We start from the raw sequence: 21,948 nt of genomic DNA, 5'->3' as shown, positions 1-21,948 counted from the left end.
TGATTTTCTAACCGGAGGACTCCCTTTAGTATTTCTTGTAATTTTGGTTTGGTTTTTGCAAACTCCCTAAACTTCTGTTTATCTGGAAATGCCCTAATTTTACCATCATATTTGAGAGACAGTTTGCTGGATATATAATTCTTGGCTGGCAGTTTTCTTCCTTCAAGGTTTTATATATGTCATTCCATTGCCTTCTTGCCTTCATGGTGTGTGCTGAGTAGTCTGAGCTTATTCTTATTGACTCTCCTTTGTAGTTGACTTTTCGTTTATCCCTAGCCGCTCTTAGCATCGTCTCTTTATCTTTGGTTTTGGCAAGTTTGATTAGAATATGTCTTAGTGACTTTCTTTTGGGATCTACCTTATGTGGGGTTTGGTGAGCATCTTGGATAGCTATCTTGTCATCTTTCACGATATCAGGGAATTTTTCTGCCAACAAATCTTCAACAATTCTCTCTGTTTTTTTCTGTTATCCCCCCCATTCTGGTACTCCAATCACTCGTAGATTATTCCTCTTGATAGAGTCCCACATAATTCTTACAGTTTCTTCATTTTTTAAATCCTTTTATCTGATTTTTCCTCAAATAAGTTGGTGTCAAGTGTTTTATCTTCAGTTTCACTAATTCTGACTTCCGTTGCCTCAGTTCTGCTCCTATGACTTTCTATTGAGTTGTCTAATTCTGAAATTTTATTGTTAATCTTCAGGGTTTCTGATTGTTGTCTCTCTATGGATTCTTGCAGTGTGTTAAATTTGTCTTTATGCTCTTCTGTAATCTTTTTATTTTCCTCTATTGCATGTTCTGCGTTTTGATTAATTTCCTTCCTAATCTCTTGAAGAGTTCTGTATATTAATCTTTTGTATTCTGCCTCCGGTAATTCCAAGAAATTTTCCTCCTCTGGAAAATTTCTAGATTCTTTATTTTGTGAGCTTGCTGAAGCCATCATGGATTGCCTCTTTATGTGATTTGATATTGACTGTTGTCTCAGAGCCATCAATAAGTTATTATATTTATTTATTTTATGTTTGCTTACTGTGTCTAGCTTCTTGTTTTGTTTTGCTATGCCCAAATAGGCTGCTCGTATGAGCTAGTTTGATTATTGGCGCCTTTGAAGCTCTAATGCCCTGTCACCAGGTGGTTGGATCTGTTACTAGGTGTGTGAGCTAAGGAGTCCGCTCACTCCTCCTGTATGGATTCAGCTCAGGTGCCCAGGTAGATAGCCACCAAGTGTGTGGTGTAGGCTCTCACTTACAGTCCTAGACAGGCATGAGTGATTGGTGTAGGCACAGGCATCTGGCTGCAGTAGGGGGACACACTCTGAGCAAGGCAGGGGGCTGACGGCCACCCCTGCGTGTTCAGGAGGAAGGCGTGTCCCTGTTCCCTAGAGTGCGTAAGTGGGTGGGTTTTGCAGCCGGATTATGAGCACCTAATGCTGTTGGCCGTAAGGACTGGGGGGCAGCTCTTATTCATGGGCCCCTCTCGCAGGTGCCTAGGTGGTGTCGGTGGAGCCACCAGTCCTCAGACCCATGATGTGGGTAGGTGAAGACCCTGCTTAATGGGCGGAGCAGCGTCAGATGTCAAGAACCTGCCACTGCACAGCTGAAACAGTTGAAGTTAGGTTTCCGGTATATACCTTGTACTACGGTAATGAGGGCCTTCGCTGTTGAGATGGGCTCACACAAGTCTATGCAGGGGGAAAGGCACTCAAAGTCCATGGATCCCTATGCTTGTGCCTAGGCAAAGGAGCTGTGTCTACCCTGGGTTCCTGGCTTACGGGAGCCGGCAGTTTATTTTTTCCTCTGTTTGTTAATTTTTTCACTCTCCATGGCAGGGAGAATGGTTCCGGGCGTCTGACGGATCCTGCATGAGGTGCAGGGGACTCGGCAATTGCTGAAGGTGGTCCAGAACCCAGTGCAGAGCAGGGAGTGGGGAAGTAAATGGGAGAGAGGTTTTTCCCTAAGGGGGGTGTTTTTGATGCGCTCAGTAGGCTGTACGCAATTATTTATCTTTCTCCTATCTGGGGATTCTTCTCACTGGTTCTGGGTGGCCGTGTAGACTTTCTGGTGCTGGGTCTTTCCTGTCGTGGAAAACGCGCCTCCCGACCAACGCCGCTTGCCTGCATCACCGCTCACCCCCGAGCTGCTCAGGCTCTTGCCGGGTCAAGTCTGGCAACTCCTCACTGCTTCCGAACCATCTCTCCCTCCCCCTGCCACTCGGTGCAGTTCCTCAACTCTGTGTTTAATGTTCAGGGCTCCCAGCTTGCCATATATAATCAATTCACTTGTTTTTTCAGGTCTTTGTTGTATGAGGGTCCAACAGAAGCATCTGACTACTCCACCATCTTGGCCCTGCCTCCCCCATTTTCCCCTTTTTTATGAGGATTTTTCTATAGAATATTTGATCAGAATGTTCAGTAATGGCAGCCAGGCACCATCCAGTTCTGGTCCCATGGCAAGGGGGGCACAGTTGTTCCTGGAGGCGGTTAGCCACAGATTTTCATTTCTTTCTCGCATTCCTGACTCCTCTTCTTCTCTGTTGCTCCAGGTGAATAGAGACCAATTTTTGTGCCTTGGGTGGTTGTTTGCAAGCTTTGAGACCCCAGGCATTACGCGGTGAACTAAGAGGTAGAATAGGAGCACTAAACACGTTATTAGGTCAGTTAACTGGGATGTCTCTTGAAGCTATGACCCTAAACATCCAAACCAAGGAACCAAATCCCACGAGGTGTTTGGTTGTACGTGAACAGTCTCAGGAGCCACTCTTTTATTTTGTCATTATTGTAAATATGTCTTATCACGCAGCTTTTGCCAAATCAACTTTTGACAGGTGTACAACTTATTGACAGCAATTACATTAATCAGCTGTACAACCCTACCCTTAATCAGTGCGATTTTTCCATCATTGTAAACCGAAACTCAGTACTCCATAAGCAATAACTCCCCTGTGAAAAAGGCATGGTGAAGGCATCTGACCACTTCTAATTTCATAACGGGGAAGGAGAATCAAGATCAGTAGCCCAAGGCTGATTTCTGTGAGGCAGAGGTCAGACATACCTCCTCTCTCCAACCTTTTTACCAATTCTGGCACCAGCTCTCCATACTATGGCACACTCCGCTTCTCTGCTGGGTTCAATAATTTGTTGCAGTGGCCACACAGAACTCACAGACCATACTCACAGTTTCGGAATTTACTAGGGAAGTGTAACAGGTTACAATTCAGGATCAGGAAGGACTTAGGATACAGTTCTTCTATCAGCACAGGTTCTTCCCAACCATGCCCGCAGGCAGGCCTCTCTCTGGCCCCTTGGGCCTGGCCTCTGCCCTGCTTGGGCAAGTATTACAAAGCTCTTCAGCTCCCCTAATAAGTGCCCGGGGGGCAGCATACTCCACCAGGAAGCCTCGGCTCGAAGCTCTTTAGCTGTCTGGGTCGGCAAGCCGAGCTCCCAGGCCAAGTGCTTGGAGGCATGCTTGGAGGCACCCTACACCGCCAACAAGCCTCCTGACCAAAGCTCAGCTCTCTGGCTCCCTGGATCAGGAGCCTAGCTCCGCCAAGTGCCTGGAGGCACTCCACTCTGCCGGTAAGCACCCTGCTCAGCTTTCTCACTCCATAGGCTGGGAAGCCCACTACACCCTCTCCTGCTGGTCTTCTGGTTCAGCTGCCTCTGCTCATGCCATTTCTCTGCCTCTGCTACTTGCTGTCTCCAGTGTTAACAGCTCTGTCTCTGTCTCCTGGGTCTGGGAGGTTCTCAGTGTCAGGATCCTGGATCCAAAGGATGTGTTCTGCTTCTGTCTCTTCTTCTTGGTGGTAGTCAGGTCCCTCTTTCTGCCTCTAGGATGGCACATTTTAAGCTTAGTAGGATGGCAAACTAGAGCCCTGGTTGCTCAGTGGTTAAGAACTTGGCTGCTAACCAAAAGGTCAGCAGTTCAAATCCACCATCCGCTCCTTGGAAACCCTATGGGGCAGTTCTACTCTGTCCTGTAGGGTCGCTATGAGTCACAATGGACTCAACGGCATTGGGTTTTTTTTTTTTTTTTTTAGGGTGGCAAAACTGACCAATCCCCTCTTTAGTGTTCCATACACATTATTTGCATGATTCCACCCCCACAGGGGTGCCATGAAGCTTATTTGCGTTATTAGCAAGCTGTCCAATCCCCTTGGTGGGCCACAAGCACTTCATTTGCATAGTCCCACCCAGTCATTTGGTGGGAGTTAACAAAGACTATGGCTAGAAACCAAAAAACCTGTTGCCATCAAGCTAATTCTGACACATAGCAACCCTATGGGATAGAGTAGAACTGTTAACCACAGTTCTTAACCACTCTACCTCCAAGGCTGCTTCTATGGCTAGAAGGGCCATATTAATTCACAGCACTGCATCTTCCTTTTCCCCCTCTCTCCTGCCCCTGGTAACCACTAATAAACTTTGGTCTGTATACTCTTTTTTATGTAAGTGGGGTCATAGAATATTTGTCCTTTGGTGACTGACTTATTTCACTCAGCATGATGTCTTCCCAGCCAAAACCCAAACCTACTGCTGTGGAATCGGTTCCATTCATAGCAACCCTATAGGACAGAATAGAACTGCCTCATAGGATTTCCAGGGCTGTAAATCTTTATGGAAGAAGACTGCCACATCTTTCTCTTGTGAAAGTGGCTTGTGAGTTTAAACCACTGACTCTTTGGTTAACAGCTGAGGACTTTAACCACTGCACCACCAGGGCACCTCTAATGGCTTGCAGCTCCATCAATATTGTAATGCGTATCAAAACTTATTTCTCTTATTGCCTGAGTAGAATTCAGTTGTATGTATGTACCACATTTTGATTATCCATTTATCTGTTGATGGGCATTTAGGTTGTTTCCACCTTTTGGCTATTGTGATAAGTGCTGCAGTGAACACTGGTGTGCAAGTCTCTGCTTTCAAGTCTTGTGGGTATATACCTAGTGTCTTAGTCATCTAGTGCTGCTTTAACAGAGATACCACAAGTGGATAGCTTCAACAAAGAGAAATTTATTCTCTCACAGTCCAGTAGGCTACAAGTCCAAATATAGGACGTCAGCTCCAATGGAACGCTTTTTCTGTTGGCTCTGGAGGAAGGTCGGTGTCTTCAGTCTTCCCTTGTTCTAGGAACATCTCAGCGCAGGAACCTCAGGTCGAAAGGATGTGCTCAGCTCCTGGCACTGCTTTCTTGGTGGTATGAGATTCCCAGTATTGTATGATTGTGTACCATTTTGTAATCTGATGTGATTTCCTTAAGTGTTGTAAACTCTATCACTATGATGTAATAAGATGGATTAGTGGCACTTGTACTGATGAGGTGCAAGATTAGATAGTGTCTTAAGCCAGTCTCTTTTGAGATATAAAAGAGAGAAGCAAGCAGAGACACATGGGGACCTCATACCGCCGAGTAAGCAGCACCAGGAGCAGAGCACGTCCTTGGGACCCGGGGGTCCCTGTGGCTGAAAAGCTCCTTAACCAGGGGAAGATTGAGGACAAGGACCTTCCTCCGGAGCTGACAGAGAGAGAAGGCCTTCCCCTGGAGTTGACGCCCTAAATTTGGACTTGTAGCCTACTAGACTGTGAGAAAATAAATTTCTCTTTGTTAAAACCATCCACTTGTGGTATATCTGTTACAGCAGCACTAGATGACTAAGACACCTAGGAATGGAATTGTTGGGTCATATGGTAGTTTATTTTTAGCTTTTTGAGGAACCCTACACTGTTTCCACAGTGGCTGTACCATTTTGCATTTCTAAGAGCTCCAGTTTCCCCACATCTTTGCTAACATTTGTCATTTTCTTTTTTTGTTTTGTTTTTAATCTTAGCCTTTTTAGTGCAGTGAGATGGTATCCCACTGTAGTTTTGATTTGTATCTCTCTGATGGCTAATGATATTGAGCATCTTTTCATGTGTTTGGTGGCCATTTGGAATGTCCTCTTCGGTGAGATGTTGTTGTTGGGTGCCATCGAGTCAGTTCCGACTCACAGCGGCCCCGTGTACAACAGAATGAAACACTGCCTGGTTCTGCACCATCCTCACAGTCGTTACGCCTGAGCTCATTGTTGCAGCCACTGTGTCAATCCATCTCACTGAGGGTCTTCCTCTTTTTTCACTGACCCTCTATTTTACCAAGCATGATGTCCTTCTCCAGGGACTGATCCCTCCTGATAACACGTCCAAAGTATGTGAGATGTAATCTCGCCATCCTTGCTTCTAAGGAGCATTCTGGCTGTACTTCTTCCAAGACAGATTTTTTCATTCTTTTGGCAGTCCACAGTATATTCAGTATTCTTCACCACCACCACAATTCAGAGGCTTCAGTTCTTCTTCCTTCTTCCATATTCATTGTCCAGCTTTCATATGCATATGACACGATTGGAAACACCATGGCTTGGGTCAGGTGCACCTTAGTCCTCAAGGTGACATCTTTGCTTTTCAACACTTTAAAGAGGTGTTTTGCAGCCGATTTGCCTAATGCAATGTATCTTTTGATTTCTTGATTGCTGCTTCTATGGGTGTTGATTGTGGATCCAAGTAAAGTGAAATCCTTGACAATGTCAATCTTTTCTCCACTTATCATGATGTTGTTTATTGGTCCAGTTGTGAGGATTTTTATTTTCTTTATGTTGAGGTGTAATCCATACTGTGGTCTTTGATCTTCATCAGTAAGTGCTTCAAGTCCTCTTCACTTTCAGCAAGCAAGGATGTGTCATCTGCATAATGCAGGTTGTAAGTGAGTCTTCCTCCAATCCTGATGCCCGGTGGTTCTTTATGTAGTCCAGCTTCTCAGATTATTTGCTCAGCATACAGATTGAATAGGTATGGTGAAAGGATACAACCCCGACAAACACCTTTCCTGACTTTAAGCCACACAGCATCCCTTTGTTCTGTCCAAACAACTGCCTCTTAATCTATGTACAGGTTCTTCATGAGCACCATTAAGTGTTCTGAAATTCCCATTCTCCGCAGTGTTATCCATAATTTGTTATGATCCGTACAGTCGAATGCCTGCGCAGTCAATAAAACACAGGTAAACATCTTCCTGGTATTCTCTGCTTTCAGCCAGGGTCCATATGACTTCAGCAGTGATATCCATGGTTCCATGTCGTCTTCGAAATCTGTCTCGAATTTCTGGCAGTTCCTTGTCAATATACTGTTGCAGCTGCTTTTGAATGATCTTCAGAATTTTACTTGTGTGTAATATTAATGATATTGTTCAATAATTTCCGCATTCAGTTGGATCACTTTCTTGGGAACAGGCATAAATATGGATCTCTTCCAGTTGGTTGGCCAGGTAGCTGTCTTCCAGATTTCTTGGCGTAGACGAGTGAGCACTTCTGGCGCTGCATCCATTTGTTGAAACATCTCAGTTGGTATTCTGTCAATTCCTGGAGCCTTGTTTTTTGCCAGTGCCTTCAGTGCAGTTTGGACTTCTTCCTTCAGTATCATTGGTTTCTGATCATATGCTACCTTCTGAAATGATTGAACGTCAGCCATTTCTTTTTGATACAGTCACAGTATTTTCCTTCCGTCTGCTTTTGATGCTTCCTGGGTTGTTTAATATTTTCCCCGTAGAATCCTTCAGTATGCAACTCCAGGCTTGAATTTTTTCTTCAGTTCTTTCAGCTTGAGAAATGCCAAGTGTGTTCTTCCCTTTTGGTTTTCTATCTCCAGGTCTTTGCACATGTCATTATAATACTTTGTCTTCTCAAGTCACCCTTTGAAATCTGTTCAGCTCTTTTACTTCATCATTACTTCCTTTTGCCTTAGCTACTCTGCATTCAAGATCAAGTTTCAGAGTATCTTCTGACATGCATTTTGGTCTTTTCTTTCTTTTTTATCTTTTTAATTACCTCTTGTTTTCTTCATGTATGGTGTCTTTGATGTCATTCTACAACTTGTCTGGTCTTCTGTCATTAGTGTTCAACATGTCAAATCTATTCTTCAGATGATCTCTAAATTCAGATGGGGTATACTCAAGGTTGTACTTTGACTCTCGTGAACTCGTTCTAATTTTCTTCAGTTTCAGCTTGACCTTACATATGAGCTATTGATGGTCTGTTCCTCAGTCAGCCACGGCCTTGTTCTGACTGATGATACTGAGCTTTTCCATCATTTCTTTCCATAGATGTAGTCGATTTGATTGCTGTGTGTTCTGTCTGGTGAGGTCCACATGTATAATCACTGTTTACGTTGGTGAAAAAAGGGTGTTTGCAATGAAGAAGTCATTGGTCTTGCAAAATTCTGTCATGCCATCTCTGGCATTGATTCTATCCCCAAGGCCATATTTTCCAACTACCAATCCTTCTTTGTTTCCAACTTTTGCATTCCAATTACCAGTAGTTATCAATGCATCCTGATTGCATGTTTGATCAATTTCAGACGGTGGTAGTTGGTAAAAATGTTCAATTTCTTCATTTTTGGCCTTAGTGGTTCATGTGTAAATTTGAATAATAGTCGTATTAACTGGTTTTCCTTGTAGGCATATGGATATTATCCTATTACTGAAAGCGTTGTATTTCAGGATAGATCTTGAAATGTCTTTTTTGATGATGAATGCAATGCCATATCTATTCAAGTCTTTTGCCCATTTTATGGTTGGCTTGTCTTTCTGTTGTTAAATTGTTGAAGTTTTATATATATTTTCTTTATTAGATTCTTACCAGAAATATGTTTTTGGAAGATACTTTCCAAGTCAGTAGCTTGTCTTTTCAATTCTTTCTAAAGTCTTTTGATAAACAAAAGTTTTTAATTTTTATGAGGTCCTATTTATTTATTTTGTGTTTTGCTGTTCGTGCTTTTGTTATTAGATAATCCATGGTTAAAAGCTGGGCCTAACAGCATTGCCCCTGTATTTTCTTCAAGATTTTTGTGGTTTTAGTTTGCACATTAGATTCCTAATCCATTTTAAATTTGTTTTTGTGTATGGCGTGAGGTATGGATCCTATTTCATTTTTTTGCATGTCGATATCAGTTTTTCCAAAACCATGTATTGAAGAGACTCTTCTTCCCCATTGAGTAGACTTAACACCCTTGTTAAAAATCAGTTGACCATAGATGTGTGGATTTATTTCTGGACTCTCAATTAAATAAACTTTTTTTTTAAAACAGTTTTAGATTTCCACAGAGAAATTGGGAAGATATAGAGTCCCTGTATACCCCACACGCAGTTTTGTCTATTATTTACATGTTGTATTAGCATGGTACATCTACTACAATTAATGAACCAGTAATGATACATTAATATTAACTAAAGTACATGACTCTATGGGTTTCCTTAGTTTTTACGTACTGCCCTATATCTGTTCCAGGATCACATACAGGATACCATGTACATTTAGTAGTCATTTCTCGTTAGGCTCCTCTTGGCTGTGACAGCTTCTTAAGATTTCAATATGACTTACCATTGTCGAAGTGTACGTTGATAAGCTGCTTGAAATTTGTCAGGTTTCTACCAGTGAAGTTGCTAGTTTTCCCCTCTTTTCACTCTGCAGTCTTTGCAAGGAAATCACCGTTTGCAGACCACAGTAAGGAGTGGATAGTTACGCCCCACCCCATTGAGGATGGAGTATCTACATAATTTGTTTGAAATTTTTCAGCACGGGAGAGTGTCCAGTCTTCTCTCCCATTTACTTATTTATTCATTCAGTCATTTATCTCTTTAAATATGGACTTGTGGATATTAATTTATACTTTGATTTATAATTTAATACCACATTATTGTTGCTCAAGTTGTTTCATCTTTGGTCTTTGGGAACTCTTTCAGTTGGATCCTCTGTCCATTTGACATATATCCATCATTTATTTTTTAAACATTTTATTATTTCCTTACTTTCTAGCATTATAAGATGTTCCAGGCTCATCTTGTATATTTGTATATGTCCTGCCTGGTTCCAGAGTCAGCCATTTTGCATTCTCATCAGCAATAAGTGAGAATTTCTGTTGTTCCACGTCCTTACCAGCAATTGGTATTGTTAATTTTTTAAAATTTTAGTCATCTGATAGGTACATAGTATGGTATATCATTATTGTTTCAATTTGCATTTCCCTAATGAAATATAGGAAACCCTGGTGGTGTAGTGGTTAAGTGCTACGTTGCTAACCAGAAGGTCGGCAGTTCAGATCTACCAGGTCCTCCTTGGAAACTCTATGGGGCAGTTCTTTTCTGTCTTGTAGGGTCACTATGAGTTGGAATCGACTCAATGGCAACGGGTTTGGTTTTGGTTTAATGAAATATAAGGCTGGACGTTTTTCCATATGCTTTTTTTTGAGGGAGAGGAGGGACTTAGTGTTTCCTCTTTGGTTTTTTGGAAGAGTTTGTGAAGGAATGGTGTTAATTCTTTAAATGTTTGTTGGAATTCACCAGTGAAGCCATGTGCACCTGGGCTTTACTTAATGAAAAATTTTTTATGATTATTATTATTACTAATCAGTTTCTTGTTATGTGCCTATTCAGATATGTATTTCTTGAGTCAGTTTCAGTAGTTTGTCTTTGTTAGAATTTCTCCATATTATCTAAGTTATTTAATTTACTTTCATACAGTTGTTCATGGTATTCTGTATATTCAAACCTTGCTTTGCATACCTGGAGTAAATCCCACTTGGTCATACTGTGTTTTATAAATTGTTGAATTTGATTTGCTAATATTTTGTTGAGGATTTTTACATCTATGTTCATGAGAAAAAAATGTTCTTTTTTTTCATAGTTTTTCTTTGTGGTAATATTTTTCATGTAGGCTTTGGTTTTGGTATAGGATAATGCTGGCTGGCCTCATAGAATGAGTTAGGACTACTATTTCTTTTTTCTTGTACGTATTGTGGAGCATTCATACGATTTCTTCCTTAAATATGTGGTAAAATTCACTAGTGAAATGATCTGGGCCTGGTGCTTTCTTTTTTGGAAGATTATTAATTATAGATTGAATTTATTTAATATGTATAGGCTTATTCAGGTTACCTATTTCTCCTTGTATAGGTTTTAGTCTTTCTGGTCTTTCACGGAATTGGTTCATTTCATCTAAAAAAAAGCAGTTGCTATTTAGTTGATTACGACTCACAGTGACCCAATAGGATAGGGTAGAACTGCCCCATAGAGTTTCCAAGGAGCATCTGATGGATTTGAACTGTGGACGTTTTGATTATCAGCCAAACTTACCAAATTTCTGGACAGAGTTGTTCATAACATTCATTTAATATTCTTTTAATGTCAGTGGGATCAGTAATGGATGACCCGTTTTATTTCTGTTATTGTGATTTGTGTCTTCTCTTTTTCTTGTTTAGCCTGGCTAGAGCTGTATCAATTTTATTGATATTTTCAAAGAACCAGCTTTTAGTTTTGTTGATTTTTTTTCCTATTGTTTTCTTGTTTTCAATTTTATTGATTTTTAATTTTTATTATTTCTCATGCTTTAGGTTCAAATTGCTTTTCTTTGTCTAGATTTGTAAAATGGAAGCTTAGATTAATTTTAGACCTTTCTTATATACGTTTAAACTGTAAATTTCTTTCTAAGCATTGCATTCTTTGCATCTCACAAATTTCGATAAGTTGTATTTTCATTTAGTTCAAAGTATTTAAAATATTTTTTATGACTTCTTTGTCTCATGTTATTTAGAAATGTGTTGTTTGATCTCCAAAAGTTTGTGGATTTTCCAGTTATCTTTATGTTATTGATTTCTATTTCAATTCTCTTGTGATCTGAGAACATACTTTTTGTGATTTCTGTTTTTGAAAAATTTGGTGTGTTTTATGCCACTAAATCTGTGTCATCTGAGTCTGGTTTTGATGCTTGCTTTGTCTTTTAAGACTGTGTATTTTCTTTCCTTTTAACATACCTTCTTAATTTTTGTTGTGAGCCAGGCATGGTACATGTGTAATAGGGTAACAGGAACCAAGATAGAATAGACAATTTAAATAGCCTTACACCTATTAAGAATATTGAATTAATAATTTAAAACCTGAAAAATGAATCTCCAGGCCCTAATAGTTTTATTGGAGATTTCTACCAACCATTTAAAGAAGGTTAACACCACTTCTGTATAATCTCTTCATGAAAATAAAGGGGGAAAACTTATCATCAACTCATTATATGAAGTGACAGTATTTCCCTGATACCAGAACCAGACAAGACAATACCAAAAAAGAAGACTGCAGACCTCATGAATATAAGTGTTAACAAAATTGTTAACAAAATGTTAGCAAATACAATTCAGTAGCAATACATTAAAATACACACACGGCCAAGTAGGGCTTATTAAGGGATTCAAGATGGGTTTAGTATTCATAAATCTGTCTTTGTAATCCATCATATTAATAGGCTAATGAAGAAAAATTGTATGATCATACCAATTGATGCAGAAAGCTTTAGACAAAATTCATCACTCATTCAAGGTAAAAACTCAGAAGGGGAACACTTTTAACTTGACAAAGAACACGTACAAAAAAAAATCTACAACTAGCATAATATTTAGAATTGAAAGACTGAATGCCTTTCAAGATTGGAACAAGGCAAGGATTTCCTCTCACCATTGCTATTCAATGTAATACTTGAAGTTCTTGCCGTTGCAGTAAGGCAAGACAAGGAAGGAAAAGACACGCAAAGCGAGAGGGACAAATAAAACTGTCCCTTTGTGCAAGTGACATCTAAGTCTCTGTAGAAAATCCCAAAGAAGCCATTACAAAACTCATAGAGCTAATTAGTAGGTTCAGCAAGGTTGCAGTATACAAAATCAGCATAAAAAATTAATTCCATTTCTATATACTCATAATGAACAAGTGGAAACTGAAACAAAAAATAGCATACCATTTCCAGTCACTTAAAAAATTAAAATTTGTTTTGTGCAAGTTAACGAAATACTAATGAAATAAAACAAAGGTCTAAGTAAATGGAAAGACATACCACGTTCATGGATTGGAAGACTCAACATAGTAAAGGTGTCAGTTCTCTTCAGATTCATCTACAGGCATGATCTGGGAGGGTTCCCAGTGTGCACCTTCTATATCCCCAAAAGGGACACGCTAGCCTCTCATGTGCATTGATGCCTTTCACCAATGAGGAAGCCCATGGAGCTTCTGTAACCAGAACTTTAATTGGGGCCTCATTATGTAGGCATGATTGAATTATGCCCCACACCCTTCAGATCAGCTGATATCAGGCCACTTGGTGGTCTTTCTGGCCTTGCCAGACCCCACCTGAGTCACCTGATTGGGCTAAGCCTTCAGGTGTGGTCTGGAGGCCTCATCAAAGGCACATCGATTACAGGGGAGTTTCCAAGGTTTTAGAGGTTCTCTCTCAGGAACCAAGGACAAAGATCAAATCACTTTACCCCTTGCTGTCGGATTGATTCCGACTCATAGCAACCCTATAGGACAGAGTAGAACTGCCCCATAGGGTTTCTGAGGCTGTAACTGTTTCCGGAAGCAGACGTCTTTCTCCCGTGGAGCGGCTGGTGGGTTCCAGCTGCCGAAGGTTTGGTTAGCAGCCAATCGCTTAACTACTGCACCACCAGGGCTCCTAGATTTAACACAATTCCATTAAAATCCAAAGCAAGATTTTTTTTGTAGATATAAACAAATAGCATTTTAAGATGTATATAAAAAGCTGAAGGAGTTAGAATAGCTAAAACAATTCTAATGCAGTGGGGAGGAGGGGAGGCAATGTGACCTTTTGTAGGCTAAATGAATGTTATCAGTTCCTTTACAAACCAGCCTTGTAATGTTTGGTTTTGTATAGTTGAGTAGAGTTGAGTTCATGAAGAATTTAGCCATTAATATTTTTATAGCTTTATTTTTTAAGGCTAAGTTATAACATTTTTTTTTGTCTTTATGATGGAGGGATAAGGCCTATGAAAACTCTTAAGTTTAATACAATTGAAAATTGCCTTTTATTTCTGTAAGCCTGTAGTAAGTTTAGAATAAAGGATTGGGGGCTAAAATAGGAAATACAGGACTTTATAGTTTTGATAGAGGAATAAGTGATATGCAGAAAGGCATATGTACAGAAAAAGTATACAGATTCCTCAAAGTGTTCATTCCTTTAAAGTGTTCATGATAATCAGCGTGACGGGACTTTAGATGTGGCTGCTTAGTTTACTGACATCTTAAAGCTGTAATTTGTAGTGGGTAGGTACAGGTTGTTGTGTGCCGTTGAGTTGATTCTCACAGTGACCTATAGGTACAGGCGTAGTGCTGGAAATGTAGGTGGAGTATGGTTTAAAGTTTCAAGTTAAATTGCTGATGTTATATAATGTCACTTTCTTGTCCTGTCTTTGTAATAATATGGTTGACTTGTAGGATGTCTTTCTGTGTCTTACAGCAGGAAGTGCAGTATACATGGAAGGATACTTTAGAAATCATTGGAAAGATACTTTAGAAATCATTGGAATTAAGACTGTTCAGTCATGTTGTATCTGATAGATGTTGTAGCTGTATTTGAATTTTTAAAACATGTAAGTCAGAAAATAGATTATTTCTCATTTTCTAGAAAATAATGCAATCTGGTGTCGTATTTGGGTTTGAGTTCCTGATATGCTACTTCCTAGCTGGGTGTCCTTTTGTAAATTATTATCTTTAAGCTTAACTTCATAGAGTTGTTATGAGGATTAAATGATGTGATGTATGCTGTGTCTAGCAGTTGGTAACCACAATGCCTAATACATAATACATGCTTAAAAACTGTCAGTCTTTTATTACTAGCTAGAAGAAGCTTTGCAGGCTCAACAGCATGCAAGTGTAGTCCTGTATACTGTCATTCTAGAGCTGTTTGTTGGCGAAAACTCTGGGGATAGAGCCAGCCATAAGGAGACACTTCAAGCTATTCTGATGAGGCCAAAATCGTTTGGGTGAGGGCTGGCAAATCTGGGGAGGTGAGTTATGTGCCCAGCTTTAATCACCCACACCTTCCCTTCTCACCATGTTCTGCAGTGTGAGATGGGTGTGAAATGTTGGCAGAGATGCCTGGCCAGACTTAGGTTCCTGTTACCGAATGAGACCTGAGAATCTTCTTAATCCTTCCCTCTTCCTTTCTACATACATCCAGTCACTTAAGGGTTGCTGATTCTGTCCCCTTAATATCTATCTAGTTGACTTACATCTTCATCTTGCTTGCCAGGTTATGAGTCAGGAGGCCATCATTTCTCATCACCCTGAATTCAAAAGCTCCCTGACTGGTCTTCCTGCCTCTTAACCAGTCCGGCTTCTGCACTGACACTCAGACCAGAGGTAGCTTTCAGAAATGCAAATTTGATTATGTCAGCAGTTAGACAGACTTCCTGGATTCAGATCTCAGCACTGCTTTCTGTGATCCTGGGCAAATTCTCTGTGCCTCATTTTCTTCATCTGTGAAAAAGAATGGGGATTCAGATCTGGCCCGCGGTGACCTGGAAAACTACAATGCCTAGCTCTGACCCCCAGTTTGTGGCTGCCTACATCTTGGGTGGGTTCAGGAGATCCATAACTTACAAAAAGCTTCTCAGGTGGTTCAGGCACCCTTGTGAGCCCCTGTGCTGAGACACAACATACTTCTTTGTCTTTAGGTTTTTGTACTCACTGTGCCTGATACGCACACCCCCTTTGCCTGGCTAACCCCTGTTCCACCTTTAATACTTGGCTCCAGGCTTCTCCTCTGCTAACAAGCCTTCTCCAGCCTTTTCATTCTTGATCTGGTGCTTTAAGAAGTCCACCACTACAGCAGATCAGTATTTTATAATAACAGCACCCTCGTCAAATACACTGCCTAAAATACAGTAGGATGAAAGGGAACATATACCAGTTCTGTCTTTCATATTTATAAAAGCATCTAGTTTCTTTACTTCATGGTACTTAGCATTTTGCAATTCCTTGTTTACTTGTTTGCCGTCTGTCTTTACTAAGCTCCATGAGCATATGTCTTCAGTGTCTTATTATATAATCTTCTAATGTACCATATAGTTAAAAAAAAGTTTCTTGTTTCCTCTTTAGGAATTCTCTTTACTGAAACAAAGCATCTTTAATACAAGATGTTCATCTGTGGGGGCATGTTGCATGAGGTCTTTGTTTTCTTACTGTGTCATTCATTTGGATTCATTCAGCTTTTCTACTTCATATACATCTTAGACTGACTGACTCGATGGTGTTCTGTAGGTTTTAACTGGAACTTAGTCGAATCCACCAGCTGCTCCTTAGAAACCCTATGGGGCAGTTCTACTGTGTCCTATTGGGTCGCTGTGAGTCGAAATCGACTTGATGGCAGCAGCTTTTTTTTTTTTTTTAAGTCTTGTTTATTCTAAGTAATACTGATAGAGGAGGCCATTGTGAAGTGGAACTGGGAATGGAAGCAGGTTGGTGTAAAAGGTTGTGAGCAGGTTTGGCTGTGTATTTTTGGTTGTTTCATTGGTATTACTTAGTGAATCATTCCTAATTCATTTAGAGTTGCGTGTGTGGTCATATTTTGCTCAAGACATTCAATCTTTGGGCATCTTAGTTTCCCTGTTGGTAAGATGAGGGACTAGACTAGATGATCTCTAAAGTTCCTTTCAGCTCTAAAACATTCTGGTAATCCAACTAAAAAGTGCACAGGGGTTCAAATATTTAGGCATTGTTACTGATAATTGGAGGAGCCTTCGTGGCACAATGATTAAGCACTTGGCTGCTAACTGAGAGGTTGGCAGTTTGAACCCACCAGCGGCTCCATGGGAGAAAAACCTGGCCATCTACTCCCATAGATTACAACCCAGGAAACCCTGTGGCGCAGTTCTGCTCAGTCCTATAGGATCGCTATGAGTTGGAATCGACTTGATGGCACACAACATTGATAGTCAAGTAACAAGACCAGTTTTTTATTATTTTTGTTGTTGTTGAGAATATACACAGCAGAACGTACACCAATTCAACAACTTCTACATGTAGAGTTCAGTGACACTGATCACACTTTTTGAGTTGTGCACCATTCTCACCCTCCTTTTCCAAGTTGTTCCTCCATTAACATAAACTCACTGCCCCTAAGATTCCTATTTAATCTTTTGAGATGCTGTTGTCAGTTTGGTCCCATATAGATAGATCTTAAAAGAGTACAATGCTCAAGGCAGACATTCTTTACTAATTAAGCTAAAACTGTTATTTGGTTTTAAGAAGACTTTAGTGGATATTTTTGGTTTAGGTTTTAAAGATTATCGAAGGGCAGTAGTTTCTGGGGTTCATCCAGCCTCCATGGCTCCAGAAAGTCTGGATTCTAGGAACATTTGAAATTCTGTTCTGCATTTTCCCCCTTTTGACGAGGATTCTTCTATAGAATTTTTGATCAAAACATTCAGTAATGGTATCTGGGCACCATCCAGTTCTTCTTGTCCCATGGCAAAGGGGGCAGTTGTTCATGAAGGCAATTAGCCACGCATTCCGTATCCTCCTCCTATTCTTGACTCTCCTTCTTCCTCTTTTGCTCCAGGCAAATAGAGATCAATTGTTGTACCTTGGATGGCTGCTTGATAAGATCAGTTTTATCTTTTAAGTTCTCTCAATTTTATTGATGTCTGTTTATAGACATACCAAAAAACTTTGGTATCTGTAGAAGTTAATTTGCATGTCTTGATTACCTAGATTTTTTTTGTTTTTTTCTGGAACTCTTCATTATAGCTGTTTCTGATTTGAGTGTAACGCAGAAACTATACTGAAGCTGATTCAGGGAGGCTCTTAAGTAAATATAACTTGTATTGTTATAAAAACTTGCCAAATGATTTTTCTTCATGGGTGCTAATGCATGAAAAGCTAAAATGATGCAAATTTCTCTGAAAGTCAATGTGGTAGATTATTTTGCTCTTGAGTAACAATCAGGTCTTCGTTGTTGTTATTGAAGTGCCAAGGACGACATCGATCTCGATGCCCTGGCTGCAGAAATAGAAGGAGCTGGTGCTGCCAAGGAACAGGACCCTCCGAAGTCAAAGGGGAAAAAGAAGAAGGAGAAAAAAAAGCAAGACTTTGAGTGAGTATATTTTAAATGCATTTGGTTTTCATTAGCTTTGATGTTGGATTGACTTATTAAACTAATCCAATGCCTCAAAATGTATTTTAATCCTTTTCTAGTGAAGATGATATCCTGAAAGAACTGGAAGAGTTGTCTTTGGAGGCTCAAGGCATCAAAGTCGACAGAGAAACTGCTGCCGTAAAGGTGAAAGACGGATCATTGTTCTCATTTCTGCCGTGTTTCCTGCTGCTGGTTTTGGGGAGCTGCATTCGGAAACTTACGTTACTGACACATTTCTATACGTTCTGGTGCCAAAGGGGGTCACAATTTTTAGGAAAGAAATAATACACTTGTAAAATTTTTTCTATATGTGAGGATGGTTCATTTGGGAATCAAAGTGTTCTCTGGTATGTTGGTGGTTCATACAATCAGTACTTTTGAAGATATGATGACTTAAAAACATTTTGGAGGGAGAAGGTTTTGCTCCTTTCATCTCTTCCTGCAAATTTCTATATTATTTTTTTTTTTCATGCTTTGAATTTGGTTAAGCCTCAAAGTAGTGGGAACGTGATGACAAGATTTTTTTTTCTTCCAGTTTTCCCCTGAAGCTTCGCATTCCGTTTGCAGAAGGTGGTGATTGTGGACTGGTGATGAGTGTCTCAGAGCCACCTGGATTCTGAGATTTGTGATGAATGTGAGATGTGCCTGAAACCTAGGCTAGCTTCTGGTACTTCGCTGCGTTTTATTTTCTTATAAAAAGGAGCATATTTTGAAATTATTTTGAGATTTTTTTTTTCCTATAAGCTTTAATGAAGTACATGATTCTTAGGGGTTAAGATTATTAAAAGAAAAAAATATGTATATAGATATAGATATAATTTTGTTAATATTGCTAACAATAGAAATTTTTTAGCCAACAGAAAATAATGAAGAAGAGTCAACCTTGAAACAAGAGAAAAAAAAGAAAGGACAGAAGGGCAAAAAACAAAGTTTTGATGATAATGAGGATAATGATAATGAAGAGTTAGAAGATAAAGATTCAAAATCAAAAAAGACTGCAAAACCCAAAGTGGAAATATACTCTGGGAGTGATGATGATGATGATTTTAATAAAATTTCTAAAAAAGCTAAAGGGAAGGCTCAAAAATCAAATAAAAAGTGGGATGGGTCGGAAGAGGATGAGGATAACAGTAAAAGAACTAAAGAGCGTTCCGGAGTAAATTCTTCAGGCGGAAGTGGTGATGAATCCGATGAATATGTGCAGTCTAGAAAAGGACAGAAAAAAAATCAAAAGAATAAGCCAGGTGCCAATGTAGAGAGTGGGAACGAGGATGACGGTTCCTCCTTCAGAATCAAGACAGTGGCCCAGAAGAAGATAGAAAAGAAAGAGCGCGAGAGAAAGAAGAGAGATGAAGAGAAGGCAAAGCTGCGGAAGCTGAAAGAGAAAGAGGAGTTAGAGACAGAGAAAAAGGCTCAGAGTCAACACAGGGAAGCTCTGAAGAGAGCTGAAGAGGAGCCTGTAAAATCCAAAGTGACTCTTGATGCTGGAGCGACCCCTGCCTCTGAGGAAAAAGGAGAGGCTCCCACAGCAGCAGAAGGTTGGTAAAATAGAGGGCAGAGCAAAGGGCTTGCTTTACACTGTCTGCAGTTTGGTCACTAAGCCTCCAAGTCCTTTGGTTATTTGTAGTTGGTTATAAAAGTACTTGTTTGTAAGAAGCCTTTAAAACATGACATTTAAGTCCTCTTTGACTTGATTTTCATTGTTAAACATTTGTGTATAGTTTAAAATAGCTTTCAAATGGTCTATGCACAGATTGGAATTTTTGTAGAATTTCACTGTGAAAAATAATCTTTTGTTGTTGATCCATACTGTGGAAGTTGCCTAATAAAAAGTTTATTATTCTTTTTGATAACTGAATGACAGACAGTATCTTTGAATTCTGTCTTTAAAAAACAGTTGAATTTATGAAATACATGAATGCTATGAATAATATGCTAGTATTAGTTAACATCTTGCAAGCCAGAGTGAGTCACGTTTTTTGTACCAGTCAATTAAGTAAAAATAAGCTTTCTAGCTAAATTTCCCCTTCTGCTTCAAACTAAAGATAGCTACAGATATTAGAATGATTCACATCATTTATAGACTTTATAAGGAGTCTGGGGAGCCCTGGTGGCGCAGTGGTTAAGCGCTTGGCTGCAACCAAGAGGTCGGTGGTTTGAACCCACCAGCCGCTCCACAGGAGAAACATGTGGCAGTCTGCTTCTGTAAAGATTTACAGCCTTGGAAACCCTGTGAGGCAGTTCTCTGTCCTGTAGGGCTGCTATGAGTCAGCATCAACTCGACGGCAGTGGGTTTTGGTTTTTAAGGAGTCTGGGTGGTGCAAGCAGTTAGTGATACGCTGCTGACCTAAAGGTTGGTGGATCGAACCTGCGCAGCAGCTTCGTGGAAGAGAGTCCTGGCGAACTGCTTCTGTAAAACCTTATGGAGCAGTTCTAACACATGGGATCACCATGAGTCGGGGCTGAACTGACAGCAGTTAACTACAGTATCAACTGTATGTTCTTAAAACTTAGGCTAATTTTTCTTTAGAAGACTTTTAATGAAGAAACTAACACAGCTTTTTTAACCACAGTTTTTATTATCTGGACATGTTGTGGAGAAACACCATGAGAGCAGCTTTATACTCTCTAATTGTTTTGCATAATGCTTTAGAGTTCTTGGAGTGCGGTCACTTCTATTTCTATATTTTACCCTCCGAATAGCCTCTTAAGGTAGGCGTCATTCTCATTATTCCATCTTATAGAAGCGAAGCTAGCAACTGAACTTAGGTTCATTCTGTTTGTTACAACTTCTGCTGAGCATCTGTAATGTGCCAGTTGCTCTGTCCAGCATCAGGAAATCCCTGAGATGCAGCATTGCTTTTCCCCAGGTGGGGACTCCCTCCAGTCAATCAGGACAGGTGAGAGCAACGCCACATTGTCAGCTCAGAGAAGGCCAGTGATGAGGGCACCATGTCATTCCAACTGTTCTGGCCACTCAGTGTTTATGATGCTTAGAAGCCCCTGCCTACTACTGGTGTCATCCTTGACCCTTTATGGTCTTTGACTTCTGGGATTGTTCATCATTGCCTGAGGAAATGACTCTTTTTTTTTTTTACACTTTGCTTGTATTTTGTTTTGATAGATGACAATGAAGGAGACAAAAAGAAAAAAGATAAGAAGAAAAAGAAAGGAGAAAAGGAAGAAAAAGAGAAAGAGAAGAAAAAAGGACCTAGCAAAGCCACAGTGAAAGCTATGCAGGAAGCCCTGGCTAAGCTCAAAGAAGAAGAAGAAAGACAGAAGAGAGAAGAGGAAGAGCGCATAAAGCGACTTGAAGAATTGGAAGCCAAGCGTAAAGAAGAGGTATGTTTCATGAAGTTGCTAACTGACGTTGTGTTTATTTTAAAATCTCTTCTCTATAAATTATCTCTAAGTTTCTAATTATAAAACTTTTATAGTTATATGACAGTTATGTTTTGATATAAATGATAAGATGAAGAGGTACAGAAAATCGTACTTCCTCAGATATGAAGTTGCTGATGTATCCTAGTCTACTCTAATGTTGATATTAATAATCATTACACACAACATTTAACATTTTAATTTGAGAATCTCCTAGCATAATGCTTTGTATGTATGATAAGAGCTTTGTCCGAGGTTTGGGTTGTTTACATTTAAATCTTATAATTCATTAAGTTAATAAAATTTTTATCTGACATGGCCTCTTACAGGAACGATTGGAACAAGAAAAAAGAGAAAGGAAAAAGCAAAAAGAGAAAGAAAGAAAAGAACGTTTGAAAAAAGAAGGGAAACTTTTAACCAAATCCCAGAGAGAAGCCAGAGCCAGAGCTGAAGCGACCCTTAAACTTCTACAAGCTCAGGGTGAGCGTTCCTGGTTACCCAGCAGCCGGAGGGCTTCTCCGTGCTGTTCTGTCTCTGATGGTCCTTAAACTTCTACAAGCTCAGGGTGAGCGTTCCC

At 39.9% G+C, this 21,948-nt stretch overlaps 1 protein-coding gene across 1 annotated transcript in view; it reads left to right on the top strand.

The window, feature by feature from the left end:
• Positions 1-21,948, top strand: part of EIF5B (eukaryotic translation initiation factor 5B) — a 73,361-nt gene that overhangs the window by 13,279 nt on the left and 38,134 nt on the right. The window contains exons 2-6 of the mRNA XM_004369315.1: positions 17,823-17,948; positions 18,050-18,134; positions 18,844-19,528; positions 21,115-21,332; positions 21,701-21,851. Of these exons, the coding sequence (XP_004369372.1) occupies positions 17,823-17,948; positions 18,050-18,134; positions 18,844-19,528; positions 21,115-21,332; positions 21,701-21,851 (1,265 nt within the window). The remainder of the gene's footprint in view (positions 1-17,822; positions 17,949-18,049; positions 18,135-18,843; positions 19,529-21,114; positions 21,333-21,700; positions 21,852-21,948) is intronic.

Source organism: Trichechus manatus, unplaced genomic scaffold, assembly GCF_000243295.1.
Source record: "Trichechus manatus latirostris isolate Lorelei unplaced genomic scaffold, TriManLat1.0 scaffold00004, whole genome shotgun sequence".
Taxonomy (NCBI): Eukaryota; Metazoa; Chordata; class Mammalia; order Sirenia; family Trichechidae; genus Trichechus; species Trichechus manatus.
The sequence above is the reverse complement of the archived record's forward strand: the minus strand, read 5'-3'. Positions and strand labels throughout refer to the sequence as shown.